The sequence below is a fragment of the Brachyistius frenatus genome, unplaced genomic scaffold (genome assembly GCF_029030835.1).
Source record: "Brachyistius frenatus isolate BFR_SWC_R1_liver_20210118 unplaced genomic scaffold, ASM2903083v1 Contig_20, whole genome shotgun sequence".
NCBI lineage: Eukaryota > Metazoa > Chordata > Actinopteri > Embiotocidae > Brachyistius > Brachyistius frenatus.
The window spans coordinates 1,511,753-1,539,545 of record NW_027210619.1 but is presented as its reverse complement, the minus strand read 5'-3'; the positions used below and the strand labels follow the sequence as shown (position 1 = coordinate 1,539,545).

The 27,793-nt window shown below is 42.3% G+C and overlaps 1 protein-coding gene across 5 annotated transcripts; it reads left to right on the top strand.

Annotated features, from left to right (window-relative positions):
- Positions 1–1,351: 1,351 nt before the first annotated feature.
- prkcg (protein kinase C, gamma) lies at positions 1,352–27,793 on the top strand. 5 transcript variants are annotated; one of them, XM_069695770.1, is made up of 18 exons: positions 1,352–10,027; positions 10,285–10,506; positions 11,030–11,276; positions 14,467–14,498; positions 14,604–14,686; positions 15,685–15,796; positions 16,381–16,509; positions 16,607–16,763; positions 17,089–17,290; positions 17,804–18,007; positions 20,017–20,190; positions 20,553–20,644; positions 21,244–21,306; positions 21,481–21,619; positions 23,241–23,321; positions 23,490–23,597; positions 24,816–24,956; positions 25,913–27,793. In XM_069695770.1, the coding sequence occupies exons 2-18, from the start codon at positions 10,494–10,496 to the stop codon at positions 26,072–26,074; spliced, it is 2,139 nt and encodes a 712-aa protein (XP_069551871.1). In that variant the 5' UTR covers positions 1,352–10,027; positions 10,285–10,493; the 3' UTR covers positions 26,075–27,793. The 5 variants fall into 5 exon arrangements, with proteins under 5 accessions (XP_069551871.1, XP_069551870.1, XP_069551872.1 ...); XM_069695769.1 differs by having other exon boundaries at positions 10,285–10,613; XM_069695771.1 differs by having other exon boundaries at positions 5,284–10,027; positions 10,285–10,613; positions 10,937–11,276.

The following is a 27,793-nucleotide window of genomic DNA, read 5'->3' as shown; positions in this document are numbered from 1 at the left end:
TGTGTGTGTGTGTGTGTGTGTGTGTGTGTGTGTGTGTGTGTGTGTGTGTGTGTGTGTGTGTGTGTGTGTGTGTGTGTGTGTGTGTGTGTGTGTGTGTGTGTGTGTGTGTGTGTGTGTGTGTGTGTTGCATGTGCACATCAACAGCCCACTGTAGCATGATTTCTATGATGCTCTCCTTTGCTTGTTTTTTCATTTCCTGCTATTTCTGAAAAATACATACACACTTTCTTGTGAATGTACATTTAACACACAATGCGAGCATTATTCAGGCAATGATCCTCATCTTCCTGTAGCCCTCACTAAGCTGCGATCTTAAGCATCGCCTCAAGTGGTCCGATCATCTCACATAGGCAGATGTCTGGCTTTGCAAACACTCACACACAATGCACGCCACACGTACACTGTAACTACTCTAATTTCTTGGAAGTGTCTTTTGTGTAAAATCTGGTGCAGGGATTTGGTTACCCGAGGAAGTTAAGTACATTTACAACGACTGTCGTGCTTGTTTTGAGCTGTCTCCCTTTGGTTTGCTGTATAGTCCTGCACTCTGCTTTGCGCTGTCCTGCCTTTTCTGATCCATCAATTCCTGTTTAGAGCAGTCGAGTTCAATTTGTTTTACTTTGCTGACTTGCTCCTCTTTTTGATTTACCGTATTGTCCCAATCTGCTTTGATTTATCAGATTTTCGGTTTGGTCAAAAGGTATGCATTGAACAGTCCAGTCCAGTCCAGTGTAGCACAGTGTGCTCCAGGCTAGGGCCTGAGTTTGTCAGAGATCCTGATGCAGCCTCAAGCTCCTGCCCTCTCTCTATTGGCCCGTGACCTGGGAACGAATACGTGTGGTGCTCCAGAATTCAAACAGGGTCCTCATTGGCTGAACTGGCCATGAATTATATCAAGGAAACACAGGAGTGTCACACGTTGTGCTCATCAGGTCTAGGGTCTGCATGTTGCACCATGAAAAAACTCATCCTTCCACAGTGACAGGGCACATATTCTACCCACAGAAACCAGTGTGTGTGTTATCAGCATTGTACAAGGCCCAGTTCTGCTCTAGTAACCTTGCCAACACTACAGGCCTACTTATGGGTTGCTAAGGCGGGTTGCTAGTAGGGTGATGTTGCTCCTAGCCCAGACTGGTCTGGTCTATGCCCTAATTTAAATGTGTTAGTTAATTTGACATTGTTTGTCTGGGGTGGGGCTGGAGGGTCAGTGCTGCACTTACTTCCTGAGAATTGCTTCATAAAATATGATTCTCTTTAATTAATGCCAGTGTTACTGTGTTTCCTTCCAATTTTTTTTGTCACGACTGCGATTATAAATAAGGAGCTTTTAGATTGTGTTTTTGTGCAGTGTGGCATGTGTTTTTGTGCAGTGTGGCATGTGTGTCTGTGAGTGTTTATTTTATCTTGTGACAGTATTTTCCATACAAGCTATTACTCAGTCAGGACTCCTTCAAAGTACATTTATGGAGGGCTCAAAGAGTATTTTCTTTCTCTGACAGGCAGTCCAAAGTGTGTGTATTTGTATGCATGCACTCGTGTGTGTGTGTGTGTGTGTGTGTGTGTGTGTGTGCGCGCGCACGCGCGCAAGCTCAAGCTCATATTTCTCAAAGGTTTCTCGGTTCTTGTCAGACTTTTGCTTTGATCTGGCCGGAGCTGACCTAACATAATCCACTTATTTTGCCCTCAAAGAGAACAACACACCTAACACCCTACCTCAACTCTCGACTTCAGCCAGCCAGCAGCGGACGAGTTAGAGCCACCTGATCAGCTCTATTTCAGCTAAAACACACGGATGTGATTTTACTGATCAAAACTGAATTTTAAACAGACCTGACCCTGATGAAGCTTTGTGGGAAGTCATCCATAGAACTGTGTAGAATGATATTTGCACTGTTAGCCCTCGGTGTGCGTGTGTGTGTGTGTGTGTGTGTCGTATTGGGTTTTTTAAACGTCATGGACAGAGTTCATTACATCAGCAATAGCATAGAGTTTAATACAGTGGAAAACACAGGAAAATATTTTCATCCTTTGTTAATTATCTCTTATCTGGTTCTCAAAGTTAAAAATGTCCTCACAAATACATCTCAGTCGAGTGAAAAAACATCCAAACAGTACCTGACATGATATTGTGAAGGAGTGTTGAGGGGGTCTTAAATATGTTTTGTTCTGCTCCCCGTGTGCCTGCGATCTGCTAATTAGCCATGCTTTGTCAGTGTGATGGGCTAATGGCTAATTACATTGTGAGGCCTCTGTGTGTACATGCAGTAATGACTTAACGCTCTAATAAGATTGAGTTACAGGCAGTTGTATCATGGTGTCCCCAAACACTGATCTGAGGTCAGTGTAATGCTTTTCTCTCTAATGACTGTGATCGGAGAGAGGAGGGGATAAACTGATCCTTGATCTCCCATGTGGGATTTCTATCATTCGCATTGTGATCCATCATTCATTTTGGCTGAGTACAGTTAGATGCCAGCAGTGATGTAGTTTGCTTTTGAGTGCTTTTATGGATATCAACTACGGGAATACCAGTTTCATTTGATTAAATATACATTCCATCGAGTGCATGCTGCCCAACTCTGCTTCTATCTTGAAGTTTTAAGACACATATGGTCTGGATTGGTCTGTTGATGAATATCTGAACCCAACGCAGCAATCTCTGTTGAACTCCTGCCTCCTTCCCACCTGCTTCTTTTTCCCTCCATCTCGCCTCTCCTCCTTGCTACTGCTCCTCCCAGACTTCAGTCACTTAAGTTCCAACTCCATGGTCACACACACACATGCAGGCATTCACACATATACAGAATAGTGATACACGCACACACACACACACACACACACACACACACACACACACACACACACACACACACACACACACACACACACACACACACACACACACACACACACACACACACACACACGCATGAGAGGTGTGTGGGAATGGGAGGCGTGTGCTGCGTCCCCGCTGAGGTGCAGCAGATTGATCCTGTACTGATCTGCCACCGGCTCCCTGGGGATTTGTAACGCATGTCTGCAGTGCCGGGCTTAACACTCTCTCACTCTCGTTCTGTCTTTTGTCTCTCCTTCTCATTCTGCCTCGACACTTTTTCGTTATCTTCTTGCTATGCAGTGCGGTGGCCTGATGCTCCTGCACCTCTCCACCCTCCATCTTTCTCAGTATTCTGCCAATAACAGGATCCCTTCGTCTTTCTGTTTTGATTTTCTCTAGGTTGTGTTTCCGCTGACTGACTCTGTCATTTCATTTATACTCTGCCTGACTCTATCATTGGTTATTCCTTCCTTAAAGTCATTCTATCCTCCAGGTAGATTTCTCCTTCTCCTGCATTTTATTGATAATTTCTCTGTTGTTCCTTCCACTTCTCTGTTGGTGACACTGCTGTCTGTTACCCCTGATAGATGTATTTTTTTTTAGAAATGTCTATACATTTTGCTATGTACTGAATCATGTCATTTTCTTATCTTATTTCTATCTTTAATATCTGTATGTGTATTGTATATCTACACACATTACTCACACACATGTGGAAAGAGTGTTCTGTTTCTCTTTTATCATGTGTGCAGTGCCGCAGGATTCTACAACTCATCAGCTTGAACTCTGAAGTTGAAAAAAACATCCCAAGCATCCTTTCATCTCGTTCTTTTTTCCTCAGCTACACAGCCAATCTCTCGTTTCCTCCATTTTCACATGAGCTGCACTGGGCCACGACCAGGGACAAATGAGCTAACTGACCCACAGCTGATACCACACTGCTTGTTTTTGAGCGTGAAAGAGAGAGAGACAGAGACACACACACACACACACACACACACACACACACACACACACACACACACACACACACACACACACACACACACACACACACACACACACACACACACACACACACACACACACAAAACATGCAGGTAAACGTGTCTTTTGTTTCCATTGAGTATGTGTGTCTGTGTTTTTGCATACTTTTTACCATTCCAAGCAGTATTTGTGGCTATTTCATTAGTTGTAATGGTAATGAGCATAGAGCATGTTTACACAATAATGCAAATACCATTTTTAATGCAAATTTGTCTGCTTATTTTAATTACCTCGCTGTGCATGCGCACTATCAAGCTATTTCAATTACAGAAGCAGCATGTATTTTCTGTTGCTGTGTTGAGCTCATCCTGAAAGTGGTACTGACCACCTCCTGCCCCACTGATAAAACAAGGAAAAACAGGAATTAAACAAATATCTTTAGGTGATCAAAAAAAGATGTGGACTAAAAAACTGTCAGTGTGTGAATTGTTGTCCCTCTGGTGCTCTTCAGTTTGGGGATCAAACAGTTTGAGTTGATAACTTGAAGAAATCTGAGGCAAGAGGGTGATTAATTAAAAAGCCTTTAATCAGTCATGGCTATTCAATCATAGTAAAAACTTATGCCAACGTGTTTCAGCCTCTAAGGCCTTCATCAGGCCTTTGGGCTGTTCCTTATGTGTTGGTCAGTGGTCACATGACCAGTATGGACCAATGAACTGTCACCCAGTACAGTGACACATGTTGGCATTAGTTTTTACCATGATTTAATAGCCATGACTGATTAAAGGCATTTCAATTAATCACCCTCTTGAGTGCCTCAGATTTCTTCAAGATTTACACTCAAGATGTAGACTGAGGCTGTAAATATGTTCCGTAAGTAATGAAAAAATGTCCGTTATAGTTTTCCATTGTATGATGTCTTTAAAGTGCCTTGTTAGTCCAACCAACAGGCGCAAACTCATGGATATTTCATTTACATGGAGGTAAAACAGAGAGAAGCTGTTTTCACATTTGAGTAGCTGGAACCACAGAATGGTTTGCATTTTTGCAAATTAAATGAATTATCTACTGTCAAAACAGTTTTTCTGTGGATGAACGGAACAATTAATGGAACAGTCATTTCAGCTCTTAGCGCCCATTGTGTTCACTATATTTGTAAGTCATTTTGGTATTTTCATGCTCTGGGATTTGCTTGTCTCTAAAGCCTTATTTTGAGACTGTAAAGTGGAGAGAATGAATAGCTGTGTATGCTAACAGTCCTTAAAATAGAGCGGTAACATCAACAGAAACATGAGTTTGTTGTATTGTGTGGTCACCACCACATCTAGGACACACTAATTATTCACACTACATCCTTGTTTGCCTGTGTGTGTGTGTGTGTGTGTGTGTGTGTGTGTGTGTGTGTGTGTGTGTGTGTGTGTGTGTGTGTGTGTGTGTGTGTGTGTGTGTGTGTGTGTGTGTGTGTGTGTGTGTGTGTGTGTGTGTGTGTGTGTGTGTGTAATGCCACCTGCCCAAAGGGAATTCATCCCTAGAAAACTGGGATGAAGATTAAGATATCCACAGACTTTACCTTGTTCTCCCCTCGCCTCATTATCCGATCGCCCCTCTTACCCGAAACTCCTACCCTCCTGCTTTCATCCTTCCCCTCGAGCACATTTTGTTCACAACCTTCTTTTCCTCCCTGCAGCAGTAAGAACGGTTTTGCAGACGACTGCTGAGGCTTTGAGTTCTTGTTAGTATTTTGCACATACTGTGAATAGTAATACGCTTCAGCTCACGTGCCTGTTTTGCTCATGTTAGTTGATGACCTACTGGCTTGGTCATGGTCCTAATATCATTATGCTCAAGGCCTCAAACTCAGCCTTCACCCAGTGGAGACAGTACCTGCCAAACACAGATGTTTTATTTATTGAAATTATAATAGTGAAGTAGAAATAAAAAGTAAAAAATTATGCTGTTATTTAAAAAAATTATGAAATACCCTTAAAGGGTATATTAAACACATTGGCACGTTACCAGTTTGCGATGGTTAGGTGTACCTCCTGGGTCATCTACAAACCAGCCCCCATGACTTTACCTCACGTATGATTTCATTTACTCAAATGTCTCTCATTTGTCTGAATGGCTTTCCATTTTAGCAGTATTTGTTGTTGTGATGAGAGGCAGGTCAGCAGTAAAATAAACATGGAGAGCAGGCTTATTTGCTTCAGTACAGAGAGTTTGTAGGCCATGTTGACAGACCATTATCACCTGCCAAATGTCTCATCTGACTGGTGTGGAGGTTTGTTGCTCTCTTCCAAAAACACAGCGGACCACTCTTCATTAAAAAAAAAAAGCAAATAGAAGCACTCCCCCAACAGAAAACCAATACCAGCAAACAGAGCCAATTTGGTTCTGAAGAGACCAATTTAACAGGCAGATATGATTACCTCAGACACCACTTCTCCCCCGATTCCACAAACAACAGTTAGGCAAGTCAATTTACCTTAATTTCATTGGAGGAGAAAGTCAGCCAGCCAGCCAGCCAGGTTGAAGTCTGTGCTGGATGCGAGTGAGCGCTCGTTAGATGATAATGGATGCATGTAATTGGTAAAGTGCTGATTGCTCCCCCAAAAAAGATTCTATCGGAGGAGAATTTTCTGTTTCATTAAGCCATGATCAGAAATAATAAGATAGCCATCTGTAGACTGAGAGGAAAAGAGAGTGGGGGCTAGTTGTTGGTAATAACTGAGAGACAGATTGTGGTTTTGGGGGGATGCTCTGTTCACTGATCTATCCTCATTTTTTTGTCATCTACCTGTTTCATTTTGTCTGCAGTTCTTTCTGTGTATTATGACGTTTCCCTCCATCTGGCTGGCCGAATCTGTGTTTTTCATACTGCATTATGCATGTGCGTACATATAGGCTGCATGATCATCAGTAATGTGGATATAATGACAAAGTGCGTACTAGAGATAATAGAACAGCTGGAACAGTCTGGTAAGGTAAGAAAATGACATCACTTTACTGAAATGCAGCCTTTAAAACCAGGAAAAACAACATTTTCATATGATATCCAAAATCTAAGACATGTCTTGTCTCATATCACAATATCAATATATTTCCCAGTTCAGTGTACATCTTCGTGCTTTACAGTCTCAATGTATCCTTGGCTGCTCACGTTTATGGCCCAGGATCAAATACTATAAAGCATGCTTGGATAGGCATGCAAAAGCACATTGATACAGACACTTCAGAGTGACAAGTGCTTACTCATCATGCCGCATGGAGAGGAAGCATTGTGAGCCATTTATGTGTTTTGTTGTTCAATGCACTGATTACATGATCTGCAGCTCATATTTCTGTGCCCTCTTCTCTCTTTCTCTCTCTCTCTCACAATGCAAGGACGTCGTACTCATTTATTTGTGACAACAGAACAAGAACGTGACTCATCCAAGATAAGACCAATGAAGAGTCTTAAGGGCCAGAAAGGGAAGGCAGTAAAAGCAGCTGTATAGAGAAAGGTCTGGTGGCGGTTTGTGTGAAGGAAAGCCCCCTATCATTTCCAATCAGCTGCTGTTTCTGCATGACTAATGCTGAAATGACATATATCATTGTCAGATAGGGCATGTTCACACAGCTGTTTTATTTTTTTTAAATAAAGACACACAATGCCGGCAACCTCCAACGTACACACACACTTATGCACGATAGCTCACTCTTATCTCACTGGCTGACACCATTTTGCTCTCTAACAATCTTGCTAATTATAATTGTTAATTAATTCTCTGCCAGTGTCCTCATCAGGAGACTAATAACCTACATTTCCATTAATTAGACCTTCAACCCTCCGCTCCCTCTCGCAGTCTCTTTGTCCCACTCCAATCCACCCCTTCCTCTGCTTGCCTGCCCCCATGCTCCCGCCTGCTGCTCTCGTCTCCCAGGATCATCCGCAGTCCACAAACACACATGGACTGTGATTAATTGTGTGTGTGTGTGCGCTTGTATCACTCGCATTGTGATGACAAACATTTGTTTACACTGTCACTTCATGGGAACTCAACTGCCATTCGGAGGCCAAAAACTTGAACCATTGTGAATTTAAGTTTAAAGAAATGGTTTGGAAAACATGCTTCTTTGCTTTCTTGCTGAGAGTAGGATGTAGAGATTAAGACCACTCTCTCATGTCTGAAAATTAAACCGGATCCAGCACCTAGCTATTTCAGCTCAGCATCAAGACTGGAAACAGGGAGAAACAGCAAGCCTGGCTCTCTAAAAATACACCCACCTACCAGAACCTCTAAAGCTCATTAATTAACATGGTATTCTGTTGTAGTCAAAGTCTCTGCTGGTTACCTGGCAACTTGGCTTGGCCAAGAAATAGTTTGGCACATTATCTAAAAAAAAAATGGTTGCATACAAACAAGATATAAAGTGTTGTTTTTAGAGCTTCACAGGTGCATGTTGGGGTTTTCTGTCATACTGTTTACAGTCTTTTTTTGGTAAACTAAACCAGCTGCTTGCTCCTGCTTCATATTTACTATATCATTTACTATATATATATATATATATATATATATATATATATATATATATTTACTACATTTGAGAGGTGTCAATTTTGTCATCTGACTCTAAGTGAATAAGCTTATCTCCCAAAATGCTACACTATTCCTTTGCGGTTTGATTTGCAATAAATGTGAATGTGCCTCTAAACATTCCTCCTCTTTTTTACAAGAAAGGACTAAAAGCTTGGAAGCATTTTGTTTTTGGACTCTTACAGTGTGTCAACAAGTATGTTCCCATATAGACAACAGACAAGGTAAAGAGAGTATCATTTGCATACAGTTTTATTACAGAGTAAGGAATTATTGCTGCTGTGGCTGCTACTGCCATCCAATTGAGTACTCAAAATGTTTTTCACCTTTTGAACTGTGAGGCTGTTTTTTATTTGCCGATGCCATTCAAACTACAGTGGCAGAATTTTCTCCCGCCTCATATTCAGGTCGGTTGAGAGTTGAGGGGTTAATATGATGTCCTCATATGTGACAAATGTGTGTGTGTGCGCGCGTGTGTGTGTGTGTGTGTGTATGTGCGCGTGTGTGTGTGTGCGTGCGTGCGTGTGCGTGTGTGTGTGTGTGTGTGTGTGCGTGCGTGTGTGTGTGTGTGTGTGTGTGTGTGTGTGTGTGTGTGTGTGTGTGTGTGTGTGTGTGTGTGTGCGCGCGTGCCAGTGTGCGCCTTTGACAGGATGTGGGCAATCAATGGACAAGCAGCCCCTCTCATGGAAACTACTCTTCCCATCAGGCTTAGCTGACCTGGTTTCAGTGCAGAGTAGAGCAGTGTTGTCATGTCACCAATTTCTCTGATCTCTGAACATTGAAATGCAGTGAACATCTTGTAGCAGCACTGTTGCAGAATAGATTAACAGGGTTTCTTATTTTACAGGCCTGTTGATCCATTAGTCGTTTGGATCGCAGACTGCGACTCATTTCCAGTTTTAGCTGTGCCTAACTCACCATTTCTTGTACTCTCCACCTCTGAAGCGCTCTGTTTCTCTCTTCCAGACTGAATGCTGTCTCTCCTCTCCCTTTCCTCTCTCCGTCTGGCACAAGAGGAAGTGAGAGACAGTTGGCACGAGCTTGTCCATACTGTATTGGTGGTGGCAAAATGGCAGCTTCTGTCTCATCCGTCCTCCTTCCTCTACCTCCCTCACCCTCTCCTGAGAGAAGTAACCCAGATTTCAAAATGAATCGCCCGCCTATTCCCCTCAATCTTTCTCCTCTCTCTCTCTCTCTCTCTCTCTCTCTCTCTCTCTTCTTCTCTTCCTCTCTCGTCCTCTTCCCAGTAAAAAACAGAATCAATCTTGGAAAGAGAATACCACCTCTCTATCTCGTCCTCCTCCTCACCCTGCCTCTGGGTTAACGGATATATACTTCACTCCTCTATCTTTGGTTCCTAGAAAGCTTGAATCTCTCAAACCGCTTGTTGCTTACCAATTTTGTAGTAATAAGTTTGTCTTTTTTTGGGGGGGAGCTCATTCTTCTCTGCTGGCCACTGCTTCTTTGGCTTTTCTGTTGTTTTTTTCTTCCCATTGTTCTCTTTTTTTGAGGTAACAAGCTACAGGTGTGACACCTTAGTGCTTCATCCGAAGAGAGGAGGCGAGGAAGAGAAGAAAGCCGCCTCTTGGTCGAGACTTTCCCCCAAAAATTACCACAAATTCAGGTATTGAGTTTTTATTGTCTTTCCCGTACGGGGCTGTGCAGTTTTAGAGCATATTTTTCTTCTTGTCATTATTTTACTAATTTCCGAGCACTGTGCCATTTTTCCTACCATTCCCTCTTTCACCCTTTTGATTGATTTGCTTCTGCTTCTTTGCTGAGACACCATTATTTCATCACAATTTTTTCTGGCATGGGTTTTTGCTATGGGCTTATTTATTTATTCATTAAATCTCTGTTGGTGTTTCATTTATCATTTAGTAGTGTGCAACTCTTGCACCACAGTCTCTCCATCTAATATATGCCATTTTGCACTTTTCCCAGCACATCTCATTCCCTATAGACGTGCACATATTATTCTGGTCCAAACTTTTCTTCAGAAATGGGACTAATTGCTAATAAGGGCAGGCAGAGAGACGAGAGAGGATACAGGCTCTAATATTGGAGCAGCTGGTGGGGGTGTTGTTGACATGGCAACAGGAGGTACAGTTGACATAACGACCAGGGGGTGTTGGGTAGTCATAGCTGCAGGGAGATGGAGATATACAGAGGGAGGGAGATACATGGACAGGCAGTATGTGGGACACACAGTGAGTTGCACTAATCGTTTAGCGTCTCAGAGTCTCTTAGGAGACTTCTGTCTCTGTATGTGAATTAACCTCCCTGTCTCCTTCATTATGCCTCTCTTCTCTCTTTCACTCCGTACCTGTCGCTTTCCCTTTGCTCCCTCCATCTCCTTCTGCACTTCCGGTTCATTCATACTGCCTCGATCTTTCTCTCTGCTACCTACCCTATCCCATTAATACAACTCCCATCTCTACCATGACCCATTACACTTTTCATCCTTCCACCTCCTCCTGCTCCTCCTCCTCGTCCTTGCTTCCTCCTTTCCGCTCTCTCTCCCATGTTCAAGGTTTTCCGCCTATACAGCTCTGAGCCCTCCTTACTGACACTCATCATCCATTCCCCCTCTCCCCCCCTCTCGACTTTCTACTGTATCCTCCAGGCATTATGTCTACCCCAGTCTCCCCTTCCCCCTCCCTGTCACCGTTGACACTGGCCTCCCCTACATCTGCAACCTCCCCCGGTGCCTCCCCTCTGCCCTCGCCCCTCTCCCCTCCGCCCAGGGTGCCCGTGTTCCAGAGGAAGGGAGCGCTCAAACACAAGCGGATTGTTGAGGTGAAAGACCATCAGTTCACAGCACGCTTCTTCAAACAGCCCACCTTCTGCAGCCACTGCACCGACTTCATATGGTAACACACACACAAAATCACACACAGCTGCACATTTACACAGAAAACACCCCGGCAGTTCATAAGCCGCCTCCTCAGGCATCCCACCACTCCATTTAGGCCTGACTTTCTCTGCACTTTTTTTTATCTCTTTCACCCATTCCAGCTGCCTGCTGGAGAAACTACCCACACTGACATGATCCGATCATATAACCTCCCCTCCACACTGCTGCCCACACAATCCAGGAGTTACTGTAGGAACTTCATGTGCGCTGAGATAAATACAGTTACGAACTCAATTAGGACATGAACTTTATTCCAGTGTGAGTGTTTGCACATTTGCTTGCAGAACACGCACACACACACACACACACACACACACACACACACACACACACACACACACACACACACACACACACACACACACACACACACACACACACACAAAGACAGCAGCGGTGGAGGAATTATTCAGATCTTAAACCGGTACTTAATTTGGGGGTCTCACAAGGGACACATTAAAAAAAATGAAGGGTCAAAACTGATGCAGCAATGCCAGAGATATTCAGACTTTTAAACTCTAGTGTGGCATCCTAATAGGAAGCTAAGCCCAGAGTTTGTAATGCCATTCTCAAAAGGTTTCAGTGTCAAACCCAAACTGGGATAGCTCCTGTCTACATACTTAAGTTTCCTTTGGAAAGACACTGAACTCCGAGCTGCTCCCAATGACAGGCGAGCACCTTGCATGGCAGCTCTGCCGCTATCGGTGTGTGAATGTGTGAGTGGGTGAATGGGAGGCAAACTGTAAAATGCGTTGAGACTGCTATATATGTGCAGACCTCCAAGATACTACTGACAGTTCACAAGACTTTTGTAAGTTCCTCCAGAGTGACAGAATACATTACAAGACTGTTTTCTCAGGCTGAGTCTTTGTCTTTTTAACGAGTAAACTGAACTAACCCGTAAAAAGAACTAAGATATTTACAATGCTAATTCTAAAATGTAATCTGTTTTGCAGTGATACAAGTTTAGCATTCTAGTATGTACAGTACTTTTTTTTTTTTTTGCTGTAGTTGTTCCATGGTGGCGCTAGATCTACAGCTGCTACTTCTGGACTATATATTCTTCCACATATCTTAGATAACCTGTGGGATTTGTTGTGAAAATGTACTTTCTCTTGATAAGAAAAAAAAAACAGGGCCATTGTTTTTATTCATGAAAATCTGACATTCAGAGAAAAATGGTTGTGATATGTTTTCTTTGCAATTCTTAACCTGCAGAGTATTTGCTGGTGAATTTGTTGGAAGAAATTGCAACATTGCCTTTAAAACTTTACAACAGTAGAAGTCAGTAGTCAAGTAAGGTGCCAGTGCCTAAACATTCAGTGTAGACACATTAATATACATTAAGAACAAAAGCAAAAGATGTTTCTTTTAAATGAATAAAGAACATGCTGTGAGCTTGTTCTGTCTAATGAAGCCACAGCAGTGTGTGTGTGTGTGTGTGTGTGTGTGTGTGTGTGTGTGTGTGTGTGTGTGTGTGTGTGTGTGTGTGTGTGTGTGTGTGTGTGTGTGTGTGTGTGTGTGTGTGTGTGTGTGTGTGTGTACGCGGTTGTGTGTTTGGACATATGGCGGGGGTGTATGTCGGATGCAGGGCGCTGTACGTGCCAGCAGCCTCTGGGTATCTTTCAGGACATTTCTCCAAACTGACTGCTGTCTTGGACGCGGTAGCAGCACTTAGTTCAGGGTGAAAACTGTGTTCCTTCATACAAGATGTCAGAGCAGCGGCTTTCAACCTGGGTGTTGGAGGCCCCTGGGGGATGACTAAATTAATTAAAGGCCGGATAGTTCTAATTTGTGACTGTTAATATCTTGTTTATTAAGTCAGGGTCTAAAAGTGAATGGGTCATTCCTCGTTTGGCTCCTTCAGTTAATAATTGAGTTAAATTGTCTGAAAATACTAAAGATTACATTGCTTTGTGTCACAGTTCAGTCTTATCTTAGTAATATTAAGGGTCATAAATTAAAAACACTGGTTCTAATGCCTTGAAGTCACTGAATTAGAAAATGCACTGCTAAGGACAGATCCAGTAGCAATTCATCTCTAATTCTGATTTAGTAGGAAAAGCAAATTCATTTCTAATAACATTCCTGACAACAAGGCACTGTTCTCTTCAAATGAGTGAGCCGTGACAGTGAGCCAGCATGTACAGTAGCAAGAGTCTTAAACTTAAGCAGCTAAATTGATTTCAGCCATAGTTCATTTCATTATTTACCCATGTAATTTTCTATTGTAACGTGTCAAAGTCTCTCTTTTAAAAAAAGGCCTTTGCAAAGACACGGTTCAGGTTCGGTTAGTGAGATGATTTTTATGGCAACTATTGGTTTAACTGTATTTGTTTAAGAGGTTTTTTTCAGTCCATCATTGAATTTAAAACTTCAGTTATCCTCCACACCAAATTCCGTTATATCTGTCCAGCTAGCAACACTGAATTCTCTCCGAATCCATATCTGGTTGTCTAATGCTCTCTGCTGGTCAAACAGCAGAACTGGCCTCATAGATGAAGTGCAGCAGACAAAGACTTCTGTTGAATGCTGATCAAGGATCAGATTACCCTCTGCAACCCTATCTTTAATTATTACTCAGCCAGATGGTGAACTGATTGTAGATCAGTGATTATGGTCAGTTTCCTATGAACCTCTGGGCGTCTCCAGTGTGATTTTGGACAAGCTCTCGGCGGTGTCTCACTTGTCTGCCTTTCTAAACCTCCTAATCATAACTGGATTCACAACAGGCAGGCTGCTGAGTGGACTCTTTAGTCAATCATTGGCTTTAATTATTCAATTAAAGCGCAGAGGAGACGCTGGAAACTAGCCAACATTGCAGTTATTTAAATAGTGGATTGTGTTGGTGTGTGTATGTGCCCGACTTGGTCAGCAATGTGAGGAAAAACACTCAAACCTAACATAACGACTTTATTTATCAAATTGTTTTAGTGTTTAACAGCGAGTGGTGTTTGGTTTTTTAATGAGAGAGTTTGTTCTCAACTTGTGTCTGGATGTTTATTGGTCTTAATGCAGCACAGAATAATGCAACACCACTATCTCTGTGTCAGAAGCTAAATATTTCAATCTTCAGTATGTCTAAAAAAAAAAAAGACTAGAGAATATTGTTTTTGTGTCTTAATCCACGGTCCTCTCTCACTCAGGGGCATCGGCAAGCAAGGATTCCAATGTCAAGGTAAAGATGAACCTGCTGTTATAGCCTTTTCTTGCACTATGGATCTTCTCAAATATATTTCCCTGTAAAATTGACCAAATGTATTTTTCTTCTGTTTTTTTCTAGTTTGCAGTTTTGTGGTCCACAAAAGATGTCATGAGTTTGTGACCTTCACTTGTCCCGGCTCTGTGACGGCCCCCACACCCGATGTGAGCAGATGTGTCATGTGTACATCCATCACAGCGCTTTCACTTTGACTGTCTTGTTATCCATTTTTTTGTCGAGAGTTACACCGTCATCATCATCATCATGTAGGCATCCGCTCGTTGCCAGTAACACGTGTGTGTGACTCATCCGTCAATCCATACATCCTTCACGTTGCACAGCCTTGTCCCATCTGTGACGTCTGCACTCATGTCATGTCATCCTACAAGGCCTCAGAAATGCAGAAAGTTTGAGATAGAGTGGGGGAGACACAGGTGGCGGGTGGGAGTGACTGATAAGAGTGAGAATTAGAGGGGGGAGAGAGCAGTCGACTGCTCAATCTTCCTCTGTGTGGCATTTTGAGGATTTCAGGGAGATGTGTCTTTCCCTCACGTTTTTTTTTTTTTTTTTCCCCTACCAGCCAAATAAACTGCCTCAGAATTCAGGTCAAGGGGAAACTATGTGTGTGTGTGTGTGTGTGTGTGTGTGTGTGTGTGTGTGTGTGTGTGTGTGTGTGTGTGTGTGTGTGTGTGTGTGTGTGTGTGTGTGTGTGTGTGTGTGTGTGTGTGTGTGTGTGTGTGTGTGTGTTTGAGTGAAAAAGGATGAGATAGTGAAAGGAATACACACAGAGGGAAAGAAGAGAAACAGGGTGACCGTGTTTTTAAATAGCGACTCAGAGCAACGAGGGAGGGAAACAGTTTGGGAGAAGGTGGTGTGTGAAGCGCGGTGGTAGGGTGGTCTGATGAGCTGAAGAGAGATAAAAATGATTCATCCCTCTCTGCACAACACATACACACTGGCACACAAGCAGTCTTGCCTAGATGCACTGTATGTCCTCTCCCTGTGGAGAAATCTAATTGGCTTGGCCATGAATACCCCACTCAACATCTCTCCACTAATCATACTCTGTGTGTAAATGTGTGTACTCACAGTCTCTTCTGTGGTCACTGTGTGTTTGTGTGTAGGTGAGTTCTCAATGCAGGTTGTTTTTGTTTCATTTCAGGACCTGAAGAGTCGACACGCATTTAAGATCCAGACATACTCCAGTCCCACGTTCTGCGACCACTGTGGCTCCCTGCTGTACGGCCTCATACACCAGGGCATGAAATGTACCTGTGAGTTTCACCACATTCTGCATCATGGTCCCATACAGGAGTGTAATAAATCTCTGTGCCTGTGTACTTATATGAATGACGTTGTAGGGACAAAATCAGCTCGCACAGCACAGACACATTATCGAGACTCAACCTCCATCTGGGGAAACAAAAACTGCTCCAGAAACAATTAGTTTGTATTTTGGTTTCGCATAAATTGAAAGTTTGACATTTTGAGTAATGTGCTTGAGTTTAGATGACAAGTTTGGCACCAGTGGCAACTCCAGAAAACTCTTTCATCCTGTAAAATAGTCTGACACATGACCTCCTGTAAAACCACAACTTGTAATTTTTTTTTAATTGTTTGCATATATATCTTTTGTTTCCTCCTTACAGAATTTTGGCTTGTTGTCTCCCCCCCCCCTCCCCACCACACACACACACACACACACACACACACATGTTTTTAGCCTTTGTGCTAAGTGATGCTAACCTCCTACTGGCTATAAACTGATTACTGTGTCTTTTGCATTCTAGTCCGTGTGTCTGGCACCCATGCATGTGTTCATTCATACTTTGTGTTTTGTGTATCCTTGTGTGCTGAGGTTGTGACATGAACGTCCATCGGCGGTGTGAGACCAGCGTCCCCAGCCTCTGTGGGCAGGATCACACAGAGAAGAGAGGAAGAATCCACCTGACCATTAGAGGAGAAGACGAGGACGTCTATGTTACAGGTGAGAGGTCCGGCCAGATAATGACAAGTGTGGTTTCAAATTAAAAACAGGATTTCACAGTTAATGAGAAATGTCTCTTTCTGCTCTCTCTCTGCAGTGCGGGAGGCTCGTAACCTGATGCCCATGGACCCGAATGGCTTGTCAGACCCGTATGTTAAACTGAAATTGATTCCAGACCCGAAAAGCCACAGCAAACAGAAGACTAAGACCATTCGCTCAACACTCAATCCCATCTGGAATGAGAGTTTCACCTTGTGAGTCCCTGTGAGCTTTAATTCAAGGTGGAAGATGTACAGGATTCTGGCACAAAATTTGCTACAGATAAAATAAATGAACTCAGAAATTGAGATTACTCACATTTACCCTTTTCTTACCTATATATATATATATATATTTTTTTTTTATTTATTTATTTATTTTTTTATTCTTTTATTTTACATCAAATTAAGATATTCTGGAAAATGTAATTCAGATGAAAAAAATAAGTGAAATAATATTATCTTTCTCTGTTTGTTGTATGTTTTACAAACTGGGCAAACTGTTCCCAGTGAGTTTAACGTTTTGTATTACACTGTCCAGTTCAGTGCGCGGTACCCAGTGGGACAGGCGTCTGTCCGTGGAGGTATGGGACTGGGACCGGACGTCTAGGAACGATTTCATGGGAGCGCTGTCGTTCGGCGTGAGTGAGATCTTCAGGCGTCCCATCTGCGGCTGGTTCAAACTACTGGCGCAAGATGAGGGAGAGTACTACAATATTCCTGTGCCAGACCCGGACCTGGAGGTAGTAATCAGTCTGCTTTATATGCACATAAAGCCATCACTTGGTCGTCATAGTGAGAAAAAAAAAAAACAGCTGAGGGGATATTTATACCTGTATTCACCAGAGAGTGGAGACAGCCTTTATTTTTTACTGTGCTGATGACCATTTATTCTTAGGCCTTGGCAGAGTTTTTATCAGCTTATAATTATCTACATCTAATAAACAACAGCTGCCACTGCTCACACTGGGTCAGGGTCTTGAACTGTCCTGATGTCTACAATTCTGTCTGAGAAAAAAATTGGAAGATTTATGCTGATGATGTAGCTAAATAATTAGATCATAAATTATATCAAGTTCCCTCCCTTCTCTCTTACACTCTGCATCCAGCAGGGTGCAGGAGTGTTCTGCCTGACTGTAATCCAAATCCGGGGGTAGGAAGAGGGCCCTGGTGTTCATGTATGTGTGTATGTGTGTTTGTGTGCTGGACCATATCCAACCGTTCCTCTCTCAACCTTCCCCATTATGATTCTCCAGGAGCCTCAGCCAGATGCTACAACACCCTCTCTGCCTCAGGCAATACTCACCCCGCTGTCTGAACCGTTCCCTGTAGCCCTGTCCCTGTCCTCGACCCCGGTCCCCTCCTGTCCACCTCTCCACACCCTAGGCCCCAGCAAAGTCAAAGTGGGCATCCTCGACTTCAATTTCCTCATGGTGCTGGGCAAAGGCAGCTTTGGCAAGGTAAAAACAGCAGCCTCTGAGACGAAATGTCATCCTTTCTTCACACAATCAGCACCTCTGATCCAACAGCTGTAAGCGATATCAAAGAGGCCATTCATGCTGAATACAACAAAGATTATTCCTGGCTTTAAATCATTTCTGATATTGATGGACTTGACCTTCAAGTGGCATTTTGTACAGCCCATCTTGGGCACAGAAAAGCATAATTTGTATTTTCTTACTAACATGCTGATTGTCTCTCCTTCCACTGCCAAATGATTCATTTAACCCTTAACTTCTTTTGTGTTGTCAGCAGTCGTGAGCTTAGGCTGGCTGCCTTCCTACATGCCACACACAGGCAGCCCTCCTGGAGGTGTTCATTTCAAGGGAGCCTCTGCTCTTCATTTTCTCTTTAATTCCCCAGTAGATGAGGCATAATGAAGAGAGTAGAGTTTTGAGTCCTTCTTCCTCTTCTGAAATCCCCCTGTGCTGTTTCATAACTGTCAGAGGAGAGTCTACAGAGGACAGGAGAAATAGACTCAACTTACGTAAGAAGTGACGAAAAAAAAAAAATGACCCAAGAAAGGAGAGACAGACCCCGGGGCTGCTGAGTGAGGGAAAGTGAGAAAGAGTCAGACAGAGAAAGATAGGAGGATTAGTATGCTGCAGAAAGTGACAAAATGACCAAAAGGAAATGGGATAACAAGAGCTGAGAAGAGAAAAAGTACGTTACTAAGATTTGTAATATTCCCATTTAAAATAGTCCCATTTTTATGTGAGGTAGTTTGAAACCACGAGGCAGAGTAGGAGACACTATTACAGAGGAAGGCAGGATTTCTCTCAGTGACTGGCAGTTCATCAATAGCCCTACATACAAATACACGCAGTCAACACACACTCACATCCTTTTTCAAGAACGCCTTTGTGTAGTCACATCGATTTATAAAAAATGAAACGATGTAATTTTCTGTACTTCTTGCAACTATTTGAAAGTAAAATGAGATGCTTTGTCTCCACTAGCCAGTGACCATTACAGCACAGCAATGCAGGCAGGCAAGACCATTTTAAACAGTGTTGTTGTCAGCATTTTCCCCCACTCCTGACGACATCTTTCTCACTATACAGCCTGGGTCATGTGGCTGTCGTTGTGGAAAATTATAGTACCATTAGCGCTCGGAGCTATCCACTAGCAGCCAATTTCATACGAGTGCGAAAACAGCCGCTGAATGTGTTTTTATCGCTGATTAAAACACGAGAGCCGCATCGCTTTTTTTCCACTCAAGACATTAATGTGTGTTGAAATCTTCAGGCTTTGATCAGCTTTAATTAAACATTACATTCACTTATTTCACCATGTCTGGGTAAATGCGCACAGCACTGAATATTGCCTCAGTCCACATAAAGTGGTAATTTTCTTTTTTTCCACTTACACAATTTATCCACTTTATACATTTTTCAACACATTGGCTCTTGATACACGTCCTAGCTTGACGTAGCACTTAATTTCATGCATAAAATAGTCAGAATACTGTAAACGTGCCTCAAAAGCACCCTATTAAACAGTAGAACTAGTTTTTCCCAACTAGAGCACCTTGTCATTCATAACACAATGACCTAAAAAAAACACATAGAACTGCGAGCAGTACAGTACTAGCATGGTTTTATTTGGAGAGAGAATGAAGCTTGAGTGAGAGGCACATTCAAGAAATATGAGTCTGAATGCATTTTGTGTCAAAGGGATGGAAAAAAACAAAAACAGTTGTAGGTTTGATGCACAGACATGTTTACATGTTGTGTCAACTGTGAGAAAAAGTGAATGTGGAATTTAAAGCCAGCTTTTAGCAATGTTTCTTTTTGCACTTTCATTTCGTTGCACCGGACAGACGGTGTCGTGCCGTGTGTAAATATATATATTTTTTTATTTATGGATCTCTGCAGTTTGAAGTCATTACAGTAGCTCCTTTAAAAAGATACACGTCTGTCTCCCGGTTGCTTCAGTGACTTTCTCTCCTCCTGCTGTTTCTGCACAGGTGCTGCTGGCAGAGGAGCGAGGCAGCGAGCGTCTGTTTGCGGTGAAAGTGCTGAAGAAAGATGTCCTCTTCCAGGACGAGGATACGGAGAGCGCTATGGTAGAAAGGAGGGTTCTGGCGCTCTCCTCCCGCCCTCACTTCCTCACATCACTCTACTGCGCCTTCCAGACTGAGGTGTGTGTGTGTGTGTGTGTGTGTGTGTGTGTGTGTGTGTGTGTGTGTGTGTGTGTGTGTGTGTGTGTGTGTGTGTGTGTGTGTGTGTGTGTGTGTGTAGAAGGTATACATGGTCCCAAAGGAAGCACATAACTTTCTTTAAATTGTCCATAAACCTGCCTGACCTTTTGGCTGCATGGTCCTCCCAGGAGTTGTTTCAGTCCAGGTTGGGCAAATTTCGATTAATAAATGAAATAATTAGCTTGCTTTCTTTAACAAGGTCCTTGGTCCTGAAGGAGGGGATTTAACAGATTGCTTTTTAATTCGGACAAGGGGTGATTATGTATGACGAGCTTTTCCATGTGTGTGCTTTATTTCTGCAGGACCGGCTGTATTATGTGATGGAATATGTCAACGGAGGAGACCTGATGTTTCACATTCAGATAGTTGGGAAGTTCAAAGAAGCTCATGCAGCGTATGTAGTCCAAAAGCTCCTTTGGTTTACCTTTAATCAGTTCTCATCTACACAAAGTCTCATTTCCTGCCTTTCTTTCATTCTCTGTTCCTTCACACACACACACACACACACACACACACACACACACACACACACACACACACACACACACACACACACACACACACACACACACACACACACACACACACTCATCTCTCAGCTTTGTTCATTATACCTGGTGACTCATAAAATCACCATCTCAAGTGCCAGCCCTCTTCTTTTTCCCTTGACTTTCTCCTCCCACTAATTTCATCTTTTCATCTACATTTTCCCTCCCCCTGGCTGTTCATCAAATCAATAATCTTTGATCAATCATCTAAAACTAATTCTTACCCTGTTGCTCATTTCCATCTCTCTTTCTTCATTTTCCTGCCTTTCATCTGTGTGCTTACTCTCCCTTTCATCACCCTCTCGAGCTCCATTCCCTCTCTCTTGTCCTCTTGTTATGATCCTCTTTTGAAATCGTTGAAAACCTTGACCAATTCTTTCAAACAAAAAGAAACCAGTAGTGAGTGCCCCCTCCTCCTCCTCCTCCTCCTCCTCTCTCCCTCCAGGTTTTATGCAGCAGAGATAGCAGTTGGCCTCTTCTTCCTCCACAGCAAAGGCATCATCTACAGGTAAGGAAGCAGGCTGCTGCTCCAACATGGCCTGGTTCGGGTCTGTCTTCGCTGCGCAGCGCAGAACACAGACATGACACAGATTCATCATGTCGTTTGTAGCTAATGACTGTTATAAAGATGTTATCTGTCAAAATGATTCATACCTGTTTGATCTATCTCCTTCTCTGTCAGGGATCTAAAGCTGGATAATGTGCTGCTCGACAGTGAGGGCCACATAAAGATAGCTGACTTTGGGATGTGCAGGGAGGGCATGTTCGAGTGCGACACCACGCGCACCTTCTGCGGCACTCCCGACTACATTGCCCCTGAGGTACACTGACCCCTGCCCTCAGTCTATGGTCCACAGTCACCCCTGAAACTTCCCTCATTTGTTCCTTAGATGCATTATTTCCCCACATTTCACCCCTCTGTTGTTTGCTTAACCTGCGTTGCAGTGCTGCGAGATGGCAAGTTGCTTCACTGCAGCTCCGCTCGTCTCCTCTGTCCTCTCTGACCTTGTCATCATTTTTGAATAATTAACTTCACATGATTCAATTAGCAGTTGTGGGTGACTGTGCTGTGAGATTGTTGCATGGAAATCACTATTGTCCTTGACAGACATTGTATTACTGGTTTTGCCATTCCACTGCTGCAGTGTAACTTCCATTTATAAAATAAAATAGTTAACTTTGCTGTAATCTTTCCCCTGCTCATACTGGCCATTAAGAGATCTATTTTAACATGCTTCCATTGCAGGTAATAAGGGACAAATGTATTTAAGCTTATTTGATGTTAATAAAGACTTCGGCAGTCTCACTTTGTCAAGTTATGTGGGTATTATGAAAACTTACTGCAGTTTTTGCTCTATATTTCCCCTGGCAGTGTTTCTTTGAGCTGCAGTGTATCGATAGCAAGAAAAAGAAGGAATTTTGTACTAAAAACCCACAACCTTTGTCGGCTTTGGCAAAGTCAGCAATGTATTTGCACACTGAAAGAAGACAGTGGGTTTTGTTAGGAAAATATCTTTTGATAGCCAGTATGATTTTGTAACAGTGCTCATGTTTGCATCTAATATTTTTCATGACTGGTTTGTAAATATGTGAAAATATACTTTAAGGTAAATTTACTCCTCTGTGGGTGAAACCAAAGGAAAGTAACTGAACAGTGTAAAAAGGATTTCATTGATGTCAGTGCAAATATCAACCGCTCTGAAAATGTTTTTTCTCCACACCCTTTTGATATGCAAAATGTGACTGTCTGCCTGTATAATGTTTAACTAACAAATTGTTTGAAATACGTACGTGCGCATTTCTGTGTGAGGTGATCATAAACAATTTATTTCAGAGAATGAAGGAGCGTGTTCGGTTGGTGGAGGGTGAAATAGTGAGGATGTGAGCGTTGTGCACGTCTTTGATATTGTAAACCTTGCTGTGGAACCCCTGGGTATTGACCCTCTTATGTAAACACCCATTGATTCCCCTGCATCTGCCATTTTGGAAGAGATACAATATATTTCCCCAGGGGCTGGGAATTGTTCCCTCGTGCTTCCCTCACACCACCCCTTCCCTGTACACACACACACACACACACACACACACACACACACACACACACACACACACACACACACACACACACACACACACACACACACACACACACACACACACACACCAGGGAAACAAACACACAAATCCTAAGTAGAGTGTTGATTATTTCTGAGCTCATGCATACATTTAGCCCCCCTAATGCTGTACTTTATTCCCCTCCTCCCCCCTCCCCTCTCTCTCTGCTTTCTAGCACTGCTCTCTCCGATAGCTGCGTATCATCCGGGCAGCCGACTGCTACAACTCTGCTTTCCCTCACTCTCCATGTCCTCTTTTTTTATTTCCTTATCTGCACACTGCCATTCTTCTCCTTTATCTTCTCTCATTTTCTCTCCATGCTTTTAGATTGTGGCATATCAGCCCTATAATAAAGCAGTGGACTGGTGGTCCTATGGAGTGCTGATGTATGAAATGCTGGCAGGACAGGTAACACTCAGCTTAACCCTCACAATAGACCTGTGCGCACAGACACTTAAGCCTACAGCCCTTTGTAATTACTTCAAAAAAGATTCAAAAGAACTTTAATTTCATTATATTTGCTATCAGTTTGCCTACAGGTTTGTGGTTAAACTTCTCTCTCTCTTTTCCTTCAAGCCTCCATTTGATGGTATTGACGAGGAGGAGCTGTTTCAGTCCATCATGGAGCAGAGTGTCACATACCCAAAAACTCTGTCTCGTGAAGCAGTCGCTATCTGCAAGGGAGTAAGTCAGTTTCTACTCTTTAATTAAACTTTCTGCACACAGAAAATGGAGATAAACGTGTATGTTATTCAGAATACATTCTGATTATGTACATTTAAAAAATTATACATTTAAACTTCTCCTCTCAGAAATGTGCTTTTCCTCCTATTCTTACTCTTTAATGTTTGAGCTTCAAAATGAAGTATGTGCAGAGTTTCTGATTTGAAAATCAGACTTTAATGGGCGAGCATGATTAGTGACATCACAATCATTTTTTAAGCCAATCTCGGTCCAATATTTAGCTTACAGTGTGATGAGGAAAATTGAATCCTTCCGTGCACATACTCTCAGAAAGAAATTTACAGAGACATCCTGTATTCAGCAGTTAAACTTCTAAAATGAAATATATGATCATATCAATTTTAATTCTGGAATTTTTAAGAGGTAGAAGGAGTAAATATAATTGTAAGAGGTTAAACAAGATAATTGAACTTTCTTTTGTGGGAAAACAAAAACAAAACATTAGTGTTTCAAGCGCAGGATTTTGTATATGTTTTATTACATATCTGGAAAGGTGCTTTAAATATTATTAACTGTGTTCATTGTTGACTATCTAAAGGAATCATTCTGCGTTTTATGAAATATGCTTATTTGCTTTCTGACACAGAGTTGGGATGAGGAGATTGACGCCACTCTGATCTCATCCATCTGTTGAAAGTGATGCTGGAGCCAGTAGCCTTTAGTTTATCTCAGCATAAACACAGAAAACAGTGGAAACAGCTGGTCACATGTAAACCTCACTGACTGGCATTTTACACGTTTAATGCAATCTATATAAAAAATAGGTATAAAAATGTTTGTAGGCTAATTCTTGGCAACTGCAGTGTCGTGATGTGAAGTTGAGAAATAATTCCAAACATGCACAAGTTATTTGATAAAACCAACAATGCAAGAAAGCAAATAAGAATATTTTCCAAAATGTTGAACTATTCCTTTAAATTGAAAGCACAATCAAGATACAAATGTAAAACAAAAAATGTAATCATAGTACATTATATTGATTTTTTTTTTTTTTAAATACTTTTGCATAATCTTTAAAAATACAGCATAGGCTTACCATGCACATTGACTTACTTGATCAGAAGCAGAACATGAACAGAAGACATTTAACTGTATCTGTCGATTACCTTCATATCTTCCCTTTCTCCCCTTCCTTCTCTTCGCTCTCTCTTACCTCAGCTCCTAACGAAGCACCCGGCCAAGCGCCTGGGTGGAGGAGAGGATGCTGAGCGGGAGATCAGGGAGCATCCGTTCTTCCGCTGGATTGACTGGGACCGTCTGGAGAGACTGGAGATCCAGCCACCCTTCAAACCCAGAACTGTCAGTAGAACTTCTTTCTTTCTTTCTTTCTTTCTTTCTTTCTTTCTTTCTTTCTTTCTTTCTTTCTTTCTTTCTTTCTTTCTTTCTTTCTTTCTTTCTTTCTGTCTGTCTGTCTGTCTGTCTGTCTGTCTGTCTGTCTGTCTGTCTGTCTTTCTGTCTGTCTGTCTTTCTGTCTTTCTGTCTCTCTCCTCTCTCCTCCCCCTCCTCCTCTGTGTTGTCCTCTGTCTTCTCTGTCTCTCCGAGGACACTTTTAGGGAATTGGAGCTGTCACTTTCTTCCATCTGTCTTGTCTCTCTCTGACTCCCACGCTGTCCCCCGTTTCCCTGCATGTTTCCTCTCTCAGTCTTCCACATTGTGTTGGCCATGTCACTCCCTCTTCTCTCTGTTCAAACGGCCCTATCACCTCCTTCCTCTCCCACATTCCCCCGTTTCCTCTCTATCATCCCCCCTGCTGGTTCATACAGAAGGGCTTTGAGCGCTCAGGTGCACACAGTCCAGTCATAACAGACAGGACCTTATGACCTTGGGGTCTCGCCTGCTCCTCCCATATGCAAATATGTGTCATCATTAGCCTTCTACTCCCCAGTTTGCTGACCTGCTGGCCAATAGTGAGGTGCGCCTTGAGTGAGCTGTGTATGCTCAGGGGTTAGAGGCCAGGCCCATTAGCCAAATGAGATTCATATCATCCTGCAGAACTGCTGTCATGTGCTGTTAAGGAGCTAGAAAAGAGATGTGACCAGCTTTCTTCCTGCAGTAGGTGTGGCTCTGCAGAGAGAGAAAAGCAGGGTGTGGATGAGAAAAAGAGATGCGGGGGTGGATTCTTTTTAGTTGCATATTTGTAATGTTTATGTTCAGGAGGAAAAGGATGAAAAGTGTAATGTGGATACAGTCATGCATGTGTGAACGTGTGCCCTAATCTTTATCTTGTGTGTACGTGCCTCCTCCTTCTTCACCAGGGTGGGAAGAAAGGTGAAAACTTTGACAAGTTCTTCACAGCAGCTCCATCAGCGCTCACTCCCTCCGACCCGGACATACTCGCAGCCATCCAGCAGGAAGACTTCCAGGGCTTCACCTTCCTCAACCCAGACTTTGCCCCCTCTCCTCTCACCGCTGTTTAAAAAGGGCTCCCAAACCTGCTCCAACAAGTGTCTCCAGTTTACCCTCTTATTCTTCCAATAATAGTTTTATAGCAGACAATTTGAACATGAAAACAAGAAGTGAGTATTACATCTCTCATAACCAAATTCTGACGTTTACATGAAAATGCCAAGACACCTTGATATTCGCGCACTCTGTTTGATGTATGTTTATTAACTCTGACTGTGTATCAACACTGCAAACAAAGCCAGTATTATGGATTGCCATCTTAGAGGTTTTTTTTATAAGAAGTCTCTTAACTTGATGTAAGAGTTCTGTTGTACGATCCCGATAAATTAATCTCTCTGCATGCAGCTAGTTTTTATAGTATTAGATTATCCAAGAAAGATATACCTGTTTAACTTCACAACTTTTTTTTTTCATTACTTTAACTCAAATCCTCCTGTGTTGTGCGCAGCTGCAATTTACCAAACAATGATATTTTCCCATTCAGGTTTCTACTCGTAGAGCAAAACAAGACACCTTTTCATCATATTGCCATTTAAAAAGTTTCTTAAAAGGTTAAATATGGTGTTTATGCCTATTGCAATAACTCAGCATCAACTGCACTAAAAATGTGTCTTTCTAAATAAATATCTCATTCTATTTGTGTGTGAGTATATTAGCTTTTCCAGCTAGATGACACTTTTACTATGAAGCAAACTGAGCAGGTAGCCATTTTTTTTAATAGATAGGCCTCCAGCGGAAGCACTCAGACCGATTCCTCTGGCCCGGCTCGACCTCTGAGTTTAACGTCACACCAGTGAGTTCACATGACCCACTGAGACGCTTAAACAATGCAGCGGGCACAATGTGACAGCTAGTGTAGGCTACAGCACTGCCCCCACAGCTCAGGCTCACACTGTTGGAATCTATTGTCACTGGAAGGAAGTCTTCACATTCACAGCTACAGTTTGAGCTGCATCATTTTTTTTTAATTCCATCATTTTTTCCACTATTATTCTCAAGCAAGCTGAGGAATTAAGCCTTTCTACACTACAACTTAATGACTTCCTGTAACTGCAGTGGTGTTTGTGATGCAGGTTTAGGGGGGAAAAATGCCTCTTGATAATGTATTTTCCGAACAAGAGGCTTGTTAGTTTGTACATGTACACGACACACACTTGGGATTTTACTTGTGTATACCAAAAAGTTTTTTGCTGTGTAATGACGTAATCACGGCATTGATTCGGAGTAATTAAAAGTGAGGCTCTCTGGGACTGTTCAATACATGGAAAAATAATAGCAGTGCTGTCATTAAACACTATCTGGCTGCAAACATGCAGTTTAATAAACCCATCCCAGTGCTCTTATCTCACAAACCAGCTGATCATTTCACACAGAAATATGTTTTATTTACTTAATGCGTCTGTATGATATTTTCTTTTTGTTCTCATTCTGTGTCAGCATAATATTTATTATCTCAAATTATCTATTTGTCATCTGGAGAAACAAAATCATGCAGTTTTGCTTTGAATGCAGATGTTTACCCCTTTAATTGTGAAAGGTTATTTTAGCTCAGCAAGAGTTGAAGTCACATGTGACAGCACACAATCCTTATATATGATAGATACAATATATGATGATCAATAATAGATCGTACTATAGAAAATTTATGTATCTGTTAGTTTACTTAACTTTTTTTTTGTTTATTGTGCGGGAAAAACATAAAAATAAACTTACTGAAAACAAAACTCTGA

Bases quoted from the DNA above. Each gene is read 5' to 3' on its own strand.
- prkcg (XM_069695769.1), top strand. From the start codon at position 10,559: ATGGAGATATACAGAGGGAGGGAGATACATGGACAGGCAGTATGTGGG. The intron at 16,510-16,606 runs GTGAGAGGTCCG...CTCTCTCTGCAG, and splicing joins CGAGGACGTCTATGTTACAG to TGCGGGAGGCTCGTAACCTG. The intron at 24,957-25,912 runs GTCAGTAGAACT...CTTCTTCACCAG, and splicing joins CACCCTTCAAACCCAGAACT to GGTGGGAAGAAAGGTGAAAA.